The sequence below is a fragment of the Microtus oregoni genome, unplaced genomic scaffold (genome assembly GCF_018167655.1).
Source record: "Microtus oregoni isolate MIOR12 unplaced genomic scaffold, Mior012 000051F_ref0000332, whole genome shotgun sequence".
Classification (NCBI taxonomy): Eukaryota; Metazoa; Chordata; class Mammalia; order Rodentia; family Cricetidae; genus Microtus; species Microtus oregoni.
In genome coordinates, this window is record NW_024543811.1 from 15,445,630 (window position 1) to 15,458,041 (window position 12,412).

The 12,412-nt window shown below is 37.4% G+C and overlaps 1 protein-coding gene across 1 annotated transcript in view; it reads right to left on the reverse strand.

Moving 5' to 3' along the window:
* Positions 1–9,997: 9,997 nt before the first annotated feature.
* Positions 9,998–12,412, reverse strand: part of LOC121437307 (neurobeachin-like) — a 107,352-nt gene continuing 104,937 nt past the window's right edge. Inside the window, exon 7 of the mRNA XM_041637169.1 lies at positions 9,998–10,119. Within this exon, the coding sequence (XP_041493103.1) occupies positions 9,998–10,119 (122 nt within the window). The remainder of the gene's footprint in view (positions 10,120–12,412) is intronic.

A 12,412-nucleotide genomic window follows, 5' to 3' on the forward strand; every position in this document is an offset into this window, starting at 1 on the left:
GACTCAATAGGTGGCTGAAGAGACAGCTCAGTGATTAGGACACAAGCTCCCAGACCCACATCAGGTGGCTCACCATCACCTTTAACTTCTGGTTCTGGGGTATCCCATTTTTGTAGCCTCCACATGGGCACTTACACTCATAAGCACATAAAGAACCACAGCCATACACACAATCAAAAAATAACAAAAATATCTTTACAAAAGTTGAGCAAAAGACTTAAACAAACATGAAACAAATGGCACTTGTCATAAGTGGTACTGGACATTTTAAAATTTCAGAAAACGGTAATATAATGCAAAGCAGAATGCAGAGATGTAGAAAAACTGAACAGTTTGAGAACTTAAGTAAAAGAGCTACACATGTCTACACCATGGCTCAATAATTCTGAGCCTAGCTATTCTTCAAACAGAAAAGATATATAATTTTAATTTACACACATAATTTTTAGAAAATAAAACCGTAAGAAACAGATATAGGAATTATCAGAGCATAAGAGCAACTTTTACTTATAATAGTAAAAATATGTGTAATAGATAAATTCAGGTACATTCACATAAAATATTTCTAAATATAGATGAATATTAAACATTCTGAAAAGCTTATGCCATATGGGTTAAAGTCACAAATATTGGACAAACAAAACAAGAGAAACAAGTTCATATTATAAGGTTCTATGCAAGAATACGAAAGTAGGTTACAAGTATGTGCTGTGAATTTAGGAAAATGGTTTCAATATTTAGCTTCCCCAAGTGCAAAGCAATGAAGCAGGAGAATGGGGGGGATGTGGTTTTAGAGTTCTGGTAGCAGTGTCTATTCACCTAGGTGATCACACAGGGAGTGTCCATTTAGTAACTTGCTGAGGTGTTCTTTTTATAGAATGTATTTTTCTACTTTGTGCCACACTTCCATATAAAAGAGGAGAGAGTTCATGTGACTGTTGTGGGACAATGATCTTTTATCCTATCACTTGTATTATTTTTAATAAAATGCTGATTGGCCAGTAGCCAGGCGGGAAGTATAGGCGGGGCAACCAGGTAGAAAGTAGAGGCAGGGCAACGAGAATGCTGGGAAGAGGTAAGTACAGTCTGCAGTTGTGACCCAGATTCAGAGAAAGGAAGATGTGACTGCCTTGCCAAATAAGGTACTGAGTCATGTGGCTAACACAGACAAGAATTATGGGCTGATATAAGAATTAATTAATAAGAAGCCTGAGCTACTGGGCCAATCAGTTTATGATTAATATAGGCCTCTGTGTGATTTCTTTGGGACTTAACGGCTGCAGGAACTGGGCAGGACAGAAACCTCAGTCAACAATGTGACTACTTCTTTTATTGTGTGGTAGTATGTAGTTCATTTCACTGCATATTTTAAATTTAAACCCACTCATTTTACATGTTAAAATTTACCCAAAGCCAACAGAACTCCACTCATATTCTATGTCTTATACACATATGTCTAAAGGCATGTGCTTGCGTTTACATATGCGTGTGGATGTTGCATTCTTTGGTGCAAGGAGTGTGAAGGCCAGAGACAGACATCAAGATGTCTTTCTCGATCGCTTCTCCACTTCATTTCTGAAAAAGAGTTTCTCACTGAACCTGGCATTCTCTCACATGCTGGCTAGACTAGCTAGCCACCAAGACCCCAGGATCTGCCTATCAATACTTACCAGTTCCGGGGTTACAGTAACATTTTATTTTGGTGCTGGGGATCTGAATTCAGGTTCTCAGAAGGCTCTTTACTTATAGAGCCTTATCACCATCCCCCCTGGACTATATTTTGTATCAGTACAGGAACTTTAGTATATTTAAGGTTGAGGCTGTAAAGTAGAAAGCCAAATATACATAGAACTTATGCAAAGAAATATCTGAAATTCATTTAGAATAACTGAATATTTCCAAACAGTTGACTGCACTCATATATTTTTGGTTGTGAGCCTCGCCTTTAATGGTTGAGTCATCTCTCCAGCCCAGATCAAACTTTATGCACCAAGAATTTTTATCTTCAGATTTCCCTAGCATTCTCATGTCTCTCTGTGTGTATGGGGGGGGTGAGAGAAAAGAAAGGGGGGAGGGGAGAGAGAAAGAGAGAATATATAAGGACTTTGTTCTTCCATAATCATGCCAGCTTGGCAAAAGAATGCTGTCAATGAAGCATGGAACCTCTGAACTGTGTGGTCACATGAAGCAAAAGCATACTGATTTTACACATGTCTTCCCTCAGACAGAGTGATACACACATCTGCATGCTCATTCCAATACTGTGTGTATAAATTTCCTTGTCTCCCCCCAAAAAACATCTGATGGCCATGTTTTCTCCCCCATCCTAAAGACATCCTGTAATGGAAATGTGTTTTTCTTCGAAAGATGCTGCAATGGAACTGTCTTTTGGGGGCTGCTTCTCTCCACATGACTAGTGATGGGTTTAAAAAGGCTGAGAGGACACTAGAGGAGTTCCAAGCCAGTGACTGTATTTTAAAAGAGGGTGAATTCCAGAGAAACCCTGTCTTGAAAAACCAAAAAAAAAAAGAGGGTGAATTTACACAGCCCTGAATGTTCTCCCTCCATCCTTCCCTCCCTCCTCCCTGTGTGTGTGTGTGTGTAGAGGTCAAAGATGGGCCCACGAAAGGTCCCAGTGAGAACTTGACTGTTGGAAGCATTAGAACTCATGGTGAAGTTACTGTGAAGGTAGGAGTCAAAATTTATTCTAAGATAGCAGTGCACAGTAAAGCACTGTGCCAAGAAATAAAGTCAAGAAAGAAATGGAAAATTACCCTGATACAACCAGAGGACTGAATAGGTAGAATGGACAGGCATGGATCACTAGGATCTGAGCTAAGGCACAGGAGTTTAAGGACTAAGACATACTTTACTATTTCCTGGTAATTCATGTATAAAGGATTGAAGAATCTGGGATGTTTTAGATGTGAAAGTTGTAAACTGTAATATATACAAGTTAATTAGCAATATAAAAATTTAGAGCTGTAGAGTTTAGAAATTATTGCTATGTAAGAAGGGGAATTTCTGTCAGGCCCCGAATCCCAAAGGGTAACTTCTTTCCACTTTAACCTCAGCATTCAACTCTGGTTCTCCTGCCAGCCTCCCAGCTTCTATCCTGCTAGCCCCCATTCACAGGGCTGAGCTGGGCCTTCCTGCTCACAGTTTCACGCTGGTCATCAGTGATCCTCAGCTGTAGCCCATGCCCAGGGTTTTGTAAGTTTCTTTAGTCAGAATGCAAAAGAAGCCACCATCAATTTGTTACCTGAGTAGAGGCTGGCTTTTTACCTCTTTGAAGAAACATAAAAGCAAAAAGCATCTCTTTGTCCCCATAGAACTGATCCTTCCTTAAAGTCAGAAGGAGACCTAAAAATGTGCCAGGAATACTGGACCTGAGAGGTCCAGTTAACTTGAGCCTGGGGACAATGATTTTGCAGCCTGCTTCTACTGGTATATCTTCTCACAACCTTACACTCCCCTTTTCATTATTCTATATAACGCAGAATCTCCCTCTCATAAGACTACCAATCCAGAAGGGAAGAAACTTTGCCTTATTCATCATGAGCCACAGCATAAGATATCATCTCATCTCCTAGAGACTATTCCTCAGCTTTTAAGCAATTTCAAACAATTAGGGTAAAACAGAGAATTAAAAGAAGAAAAAACTAAAACACAGCACCAAAGAATTAACAATCTTTTTTGCCCAAATTATGTTATTCACACATTTGGGTTTTATGGATAATAGTTGCACTACAATTACTTTTTACTTGACATGTCAGAAGTCCTAAATAAGCAAAAATTAGTATCACAAAAATGTTGACTTTTAAATCTTAACAGTGCAGTTAAATTCCAAAAAGTTTACAATGAAAGAAGCAACATTCCGATGAAGGCTTTCATTTGAGAAAGACAGAAATTCAAGGGCAGCCACACCAACCGGCAAACATGGGACAACAACTTGATGATGCTTTAGGACTTGATTCTTTACCACAGTGCCTGCAATGGAAAGCTAATGCAGCACGGAGTGAAAGTCATCTGCTCAGCTGCTGCTATAAAACCATTAGATACTGTGAAAAATGGAGAACCCTCCTTTCCTTGTGGCATAGTCAACCAAAGGCAAAAGTAACAAAGGAACAGATAAAGCTAAACAAGATAAAGCTTGTGATTTTAATATTCAATGAATCCAAAATAAACCAAATCCTCTTTTTTATAAATGCACGCAAAAAGAAAGAAAATTTGAACATTTCAAATTCTCAAACAACAACACTTCTATTAAACAACTGCAAGCAACAGATAATAATATTAGTTTGAGTAACTACGAATCAAAAAAAAATAAGCGAGGAAGTGAACTGGATGTGAGGATTTGTTACGTTTCCTAATTTTTCTAACAATACATTCAAGACAACTTGTTTTTAAAAATCCCAAGTTCTGTCCCTTCTTACAAAATCTAAGCATGCGAGCACTGATGTCATGTACGCAGCATCTGAACACCGCTGACTGCCTGCCACTTCATGCAGATTTACAGATATAGTGACACATGTATTTGGAGAAAGTAAAGGTAAAACATGAAGATTTTTGTTTAACCATGATCAGCTTAAGTCCAGGAAGGAAAAACAAAAGTTCAAAGTCAAGAGAATGGCACTTCATGGTTTATTCTTATAGATTTTCTTTCTTTTTCAAGATTTATTTATTTGCTATTACAGTGCTCTGCCTGAAGGTATGTCTGCACACCAGAAGAGGGCACCAGATCTCATTATAGATAGTTGTGAGCTACTATGTTATTTCTAGGAATTGAACTCAGGACCTCTGAAAGAGCAGTCAAATTGAGACAGCATGGAGTTGAGATGCCTTAGAGCTAAGACATACAGATGAGATGGAATCTGAAAGTTTCTTAAATCTAAGATACTGTTGTAGGTTTAACTCATTACTAGAGAGAAATGAGCAGACACTGAATTTTAAAGCAGATATTAACTAGGCCAATACCCTCAGTAGAGGGATTCAAAAGTTTTGTACCGACTTTTTTTTAAAAGACAGGAAGATGCTCCTACAATGATTAATACTTGCAGATGAACACCTAAATACTGAAAAATGAAAACAATACCAGGTAGTGGTGGTGCATGCCTTTAATCCAGCACTTGGGAAGCACAGGCAGGTGATCTATGTGAGCTCAAGGCCAGATTGGTCTACAGAACAAGTTTCAGGACAAGCTACAAAGCTACATAGAGGAACTCTGTCAAGAAAGAAAGGAAAGAAAGAAAGAAAGAAAGGAAGGAAGGAAGGAAGGAAAGAAAGAAGAAAGAAAGCTAAAAGCTGAGGCTGAATTTATTATATCTTGACCCTGAAGCTGGCATTGTTTTACTTGGAAAACTTACAAATTAAAAGAAACTCAGGAAAGTAACTGTTACTAAATATTATAGCCATATATCCGCAAATATTATAAACTCAAAACAAGTTAATAAATGCCATTATTTTGAAGACAGAAAAAGTATGGGAACCATAAAGTAAATAATTAAAATTCCAAGCAGGACATATATCATTAAAGCTTGTGAAAATTTTTGGCATAGTTATATGGTGAGGAATTTTGGTGTGTATGTGTGTTTTATTTTGTGTTGCTGTTCTTTCCTTTTTGAGATAGGTTCTCAATCACTATGCAGCCCTGGCTGGCTTATAACTTGTTTCGTAGACCAGGGTAACCTTGAACATATAGAGATCCACCTGCCTTTGTATCCAGAGTGCTGGGATTAAAGGTAAATGTCACCACTGCTGTTGGTGGGGAATATTTCTCAATGACCAAACAAAATACTATACATATTTATTTACACTAAAAGAATAAAACAGCAAAATGCTGACATATAAATATCCTTTTAAACTTATTGTCCTTTTGTAAAGGCCATTTATTTAGTGAGGATTTTTTTTGAAAATTTACAAGTTCAAGGTAAACATTTTTAATTTTGATACAGATTAAAAGAGGCAATATAAGAAACAGAATAATGTTAAGAACTTATTTGTGAACTCAATATCAAGAGATGTGGTGATCCTCAAGGAAGCAGTGAGGTCCTGTCACTTACTACCCCTTGATCTGGACATAGGAACAAGTATTTGCCTAACTTTGACAAAGCACCACCAAGTTTACAAGAAGATGAAAATTTAAACAATGATGCATTTATATTATTTATGTGTGAGGTTTTTTTTGCTTGCACATATGAATGTGTACTGCTGGTGCCCATGGAGGTAAAAAAATAAATGGGGTCAGGTGCTCTGGAATTAGCTGGAGAAACAGTTCTTCACTTTTCTCACTCTCACACTATCTCTAAATAGATACTATACTTTACAGTTTCCAGATAAATCATGTAAATTAGATTTCCAGGGCTTATATCAGCTTGAAAGTTGTTAAAAGGAGAAGATGATATTCTTGGGACATAACCGTCTAACCCTAAAGTAGCAAAAACTGCGCCCTTACTTAGTGATGACACACTACTGGTGCTTTCTTCTTGGACAATTTGTAAAGGCCTTGATGTCAGTGGTCTACATTTAGTAGACATAACTCTCTACCTGAGTTTTCTGAAGGCTTACATGATGGCAGCCTTCAGTTCTCTTAGATTTCCATTCCAACTGGGCAGTTACTAACAATGCTCACAATGGTCTTTATAGTTATGTCATACATATTTCATGATGATCTTTTTGTAAGACATTTTGTGTTTTCTCAAATGTCACCTTATATAAAACACATAGAATTATAGCTATAATGTCAAATACAAAATTCCACTGAAAAGAGGTTTTGTAACACCAAATTAAACTGTCAAAACTTACATTATTTTTAACATAGAAGAACTGGTGTGAGCCAAACATATGCGCTAATATCGTTAGTCTTGCAGCTATATCAAAGCAAAGAGCAGACTTTTTAAAAATTGCATTAAGGACTAGAGGTTGTGATGGACTCACTTGAAGGAGGGGAAACCATCACAAGTTTTCAATTTTATGCCCTTTTTAAAGTTATGGACAAATTCCAATCCTAGGAATTTGAGAAAAAAAAGGAAGACACCAAAGGCTTCTGTGGCTAAGAAAGCAGTCTAATGTTTGTGACTAGTTGTTTTTTTATCTGCAAATTGCTGTTCTCTGTTATATGCATCTGTGTGGTTTATGTACTTAACAGTATGTGTTATGGATTTTAAAATGACTTCTGAAAGACTGACCAAAAATTATTATCCAAATTTTTAAAAATCGATATAGTTTAGGTCAATCAAAAGGGTCAGGGAGCCTCCAGTCCAACCCTTCACACCCAAGCAGACACCTGTGCTGAAGTCTCCATTTCCAGATCCTCCTAGACGGGTACCCTGTAGTGTGCCCTGTATTAAAGTTCTGGGAGAGGCTGCACCGGGACAGCCTTATATGCTTTGCTCTGCTGCAGTGTATTTTATGTTTCTTTTCATTTTCATCTGTATTATATTTTAAGGAAGAGAAACTTCTTTTTTTGTTGTTGTTGTTTGTGTTCCAAGACAGTGTTTCTCTGAGCAGCCCTTGCTGTCCTGAAACTCTCTCTGTAGACCAGGCTGTCCTCAAACTCACAGAGATCTGACTGCTTCTGTGTCTGGAGTGCTGGTATTAAAGGTGTGTGCCACCACCGCCTCACTGAACTTTGTGTCTTAAATTCTGGCTAAACATAGCAAAGCCCTTTTAATCTTACTCCTTGGAGTCCCTTGCATATCTCAGATCATTTCTCTTAAAAATGGAAGACTGAAAATATGTTGACATCTCCCCTTTCATCCTAAATATTGGAACTCTATGAATAATTCAAAGTCAGGACCCAATAAGCATTTCTCCTTTTCAATTTCTGAACCTCTGATAACTGATCTTCAGCAGCACTTCCTCCCCAGCCGCATCTCATCATCTGCATCACCACATGCTGGAGGGCAGTCCTAGGTTGCGGCTCTGTTCTCACAATCTACAACTTGCTGTTTCTTCTCTCCTATTGTCTCCTTGACTCTTTCAATCCTCCCTTCCATAACTATCTCAGAGGAACTACAGTCTACTGAGTGACCCCTTACTCACTGAGGAGTCTCACACCTCACATTGCTTAAGACAGGATGATTACTATACTGTTTTAACTAACCCAGGTGCTATCAATATTTCAGCAACACAACTTACATATTTATGTAGCACATTCCTAGATGAGAGTTTGACACTTTAAACTATTTGAATATTTCTAGCATAATGTTTCTTTTCATCCCTGAATAACATTATGCTAGAATAGTACTATGAGATAAACATTTTATAATATATATCTAGTGAAAATTAATCCATCTGAACTCCCAAAGAAGCTGAGTCCCTTTGTGTTTCTATAGGGATGTGTGAAGGTTGTACATACTTCATTCATATCCTTTCCAGTTCTTGTATGGTGCTGAATGCCATTACTTGCCAGCCCATCTCTGTTGCTTTCATTTGGACATTTTAATAAGTGCATAATTGAATTTTGTTTTGACTTTTTGTAGGAGCTGATACTGAGCATCCTTATGTGCTTCATGTCTATCTGCCATTTCATTTATGAGAAGTGTCTCCTCTAGGGCTTTGCTGGTTGTTTCTTCAGAAACAACCGTTTCATATCATTATATATAGAAAGTACATTCTATATTCTAGCTATAAATCCCCTGTAAACTATGGGATTTACAGTGCAGATATTCTTTCAGACGTTTAGGTTCTTTTGAGTTTTTTTCACCCACTGAAAATAGATATTTAGTTTTGATGATGGCCACTTTGTGATGGTTTTCTTTTTTTTAATATCTATTTTATTTGTATTGTGTTTGCCTGAAGAATATATGTCTGTGTACCATCTTAAAGCCTGATGCCCAATGCCAAAAGAGGGCATCAGATCCTTTGAAACTTGAGTTACAGAGTTGTGAACTGTCATGTGAGTGCTGGGAATGGAACCCAATTCTCAAGACAATATCAGCTGATGCTTGTTACTGCTGAGTTATCTTCTCCAGTCCTATGATTTCTTTTATTCTTTTATGAATCAGATCTTTAGTGACTAATCAGATTAATCATTCTACCAGATGAGATCCCAAAGATTTTGGTTTCTTCTATAAGTTTTACAATTTCACATTTTACGTATAAGTTTGAGACCTATTTTGAGTTAAGTTTTATATGTGAGTGCAGAACAGGCTGCTCCAATTTTTGTAAGTCTCCACTAATAGTTCTTGGGAAAAAAGTCCATTGTGTCTTTAGCATATTGCTTTCCTAATGTCATGGTTACAACCAACCAACCCAACAGCAAAGCCCCCTTTACTCTCAAAGCTCCAGTTGCTAGGTGTTCTCTGGTGCCTGTACGATGGAACAATGTCCTCAGCATTTCTTTGAGAATGTGACTTCTGGTAACAACTTAGGTGAGAACACTTTCATTTTGCCACAATTACAGTAAGAATTTTTGCTGGATATAAAACTTTGGATTAACAAGGCCTTTTCTGAGCTCCAGGATTTTTACAAGAAAGCTATAATCTTGTGAGCTTCAGTTCCGCTAGATGGAACATATATTGTGCTTGATTATTTGTTCTTACACAGCTTCTTTCAAAATTTTCCTATCTTTGGTTTTCAAATTCATTATGGTATGTTTAGATACAGTTTTTTAATACTATTTTTTTTTCTGTGTGAAGTCTCTATACTTAAGTCTCTATGTTTCAGCCATTTTCTTAACGTAAGTTTTCTGTACCCATTCTCTCTCTCGCTTTCTTACTCATAACTGGAATGGTAGACCTTCCGACACTGTGCCATAGATTATGAAGTCTGCTCATCCCTCTGTTCTTCAACTGTGAAAGCCCATGATCTATCTTTATGTTCCTGCTCTTTCCCCTGTCAACTCTGTTCTACTACTGAGTACACACAGCTAAGTTTTCATGTCAATGACTTCATTTCCTCTTTGAACGCCTTTTTGTGCACTCCATCTCTTTGTCGAGATCTTATTTTTGGACATTCTTTAAAAGACAATTTGCCTTTATTTCTTAAATGTTGGTTACAATGGCTGCACTGGATTCATTGACAGTTCCACATCTGCAGCGTTATTGGGTTCAGCATCTTTAGTTATGTCCATTTGAGAAATGGTGAGATTTTCCTGGCTCTGTTCACTGAGCAATTCTGGAAGGCACCAGAGAATTCTGTGGGACACAGGCTGACATTAACTTCTTTTGAAGAATTTCTCTTTGCTTTAGCTTTTTCAGTCAATTAACCTGTCTGCCTTGCCTTAATTAATTAGGCAGCACTCCTGAAACCAGCTCAGGCTTTAAGAGCATAGGATGGGTCTGTTTGATACAGGCAGTTATGGCATGTAAGAAAAGGAAATGTAATCCTCAATACTAACAGAATAAGAAAAAATACCCCCAGCTTATATCAATAGTACCAAATCTTGAGATGCATATTTTAAAAGAAATTTTCAAATTTTAGACTATAGACAATACAGAAAAAAATGCCAACAAAATTAATTTAAATGCTAAAGTATGTTAGGTCTCGTAGTATGAATGAGTAAAAAACAAGAATTGGCATATCTATGTTAAAAGTAAACACTTTTATGTGACGGTAGATTATTATAGCGATGACATTTCTTCATATTTAATGTAGATTTGATAAGCAGAATTTAGACATGATTAGTATTCAGTTCCCACACTAAGAAAGACAGGCACAGGGCAAGCCTTTCAAACAGAGCCACCACAGAACTCCTGCAGAGTGATGAGAGTAAGCATGGAGGAGCAGGGCTGTCAGAGTTAGAGAAAGCCAGGGAGTGCTCTGGGCAGAGGAGATACTGGATTGACAGTTGGCAGGTCTGAACAGGATGAGCACACATTCTTATCTGTTCTGTACATAGCTTCACTGAGCAGTTGGACTTATCTTTGTCAACATAAATCAGATCCTGTTGCCCTGCAGTTCAAAGTTCCTATTATTTTCACACCTCCCAGGAACAAAGTTACACATTTTCAATATGCTATAAGGTCACAGATCATGTTGCTCATATGTTACTTCAAACTACTTCAAACTATCTTCAAGCTATTATCTCCACTGTTCATTAAATACTAGAAAAATTACTCTTTTTTTCTGTTCATCTTGTTAGTGTCCAGGTCAAAGTTTTAGTACTATTTGTCTCCTAAACGACTTAAATCCTACTATCTGCAGACACTCATCTAACAATCACTTCCAATTTTAGCTTAAACAAAGCTTCTTCAAATAATTCTTCCCTAATAGAACAAAAATCCTGGAGGGGCATGTCTATTTCCTGCTGCTTGTGTGTCTGTTACCATTTATTTAACATCATTTTTTTCTAATAGCCAATAAGCCCAGACTAGAGGTCAAGTTTGCTTACAACTATGCTAGCACAGACAGGAGTCAAGCTTTAATTTATTGATAAAAATGAATAAAATAATTAATATATTGGGGGTATTATTACATTTAATAGGCTCTTTTCAAGTAGCCAAAAAAAGAAACAAAGGGTACTAGATATCTTATATCAGACATTTTATACACATCAATTCATTTTACTTTTAATAAAGTAGAAACCGTTTACTCCATATTATTCATTAAACAACTTGAGGAACAGGGAAGTTATTTGTTGAAGGTTAATACAGCACACAGGAAATAAACAGTAGAGCTTCATGTTATTAATCTCAAATCTTATATGATAAAGGCCACCTCTAAAGCAAGCCACAACACTCTGACACAAGGTAATATAGCACACAGAGATCTTCAAGAATGAATTCAATTCCAAAAATACATACTGAATTTAACTTTAGGTAAATATAAAATAATATGATTCCTTGAGGATCCGTCAAACAACCTTGCTGTTATTTGTCCCTCCTCTCCTTCTGTACTGACCTTCCTCCCTCCTCCGCATTTGGAGTCCCCCGGCCCATCCCCCCTTTACATTACAGCACCTATATCCTGCTATTCCCCTCTCAAGCACCCCTTCCCAACAGGGTCCTTTTATACTTTCCTGGTTCCTGCTGTTATTCCAGGTTCTATATTCACATCTGAAGCTTTGGAGCTGAGAAGCTCTTTCTATATCTGGGTTACCTCACCCATATTTTCTTTCCAACTTTATTAATTTCATGACTTCTTTTAAAAAAAAACAGATTTAGCTTTCCACTGTGTATACTGTTCATCGTGTTTGTGATTAGTCTCTGTTCATCTGTTGAAGGACACAGGTTGTTTCCACTTCTTGGCTACTGTGAGTAGTGGCAGTGGACGTAGAGTAGGGTGTCAAGTCCTTCGGGCATATGCCAAGGGTTGGTACAGCTGGATCATATGGGAGATTGATTTTCATTTTAAAAAGATTCTCCATACTGATTTTCAGAGCAGCTGCACCAATTTTCATTCCTACCAACAATGACAAGGGCTCCTCCTTCCTCACCACCTCAGCAGCATTTTTTTCCCCACTGGTTCT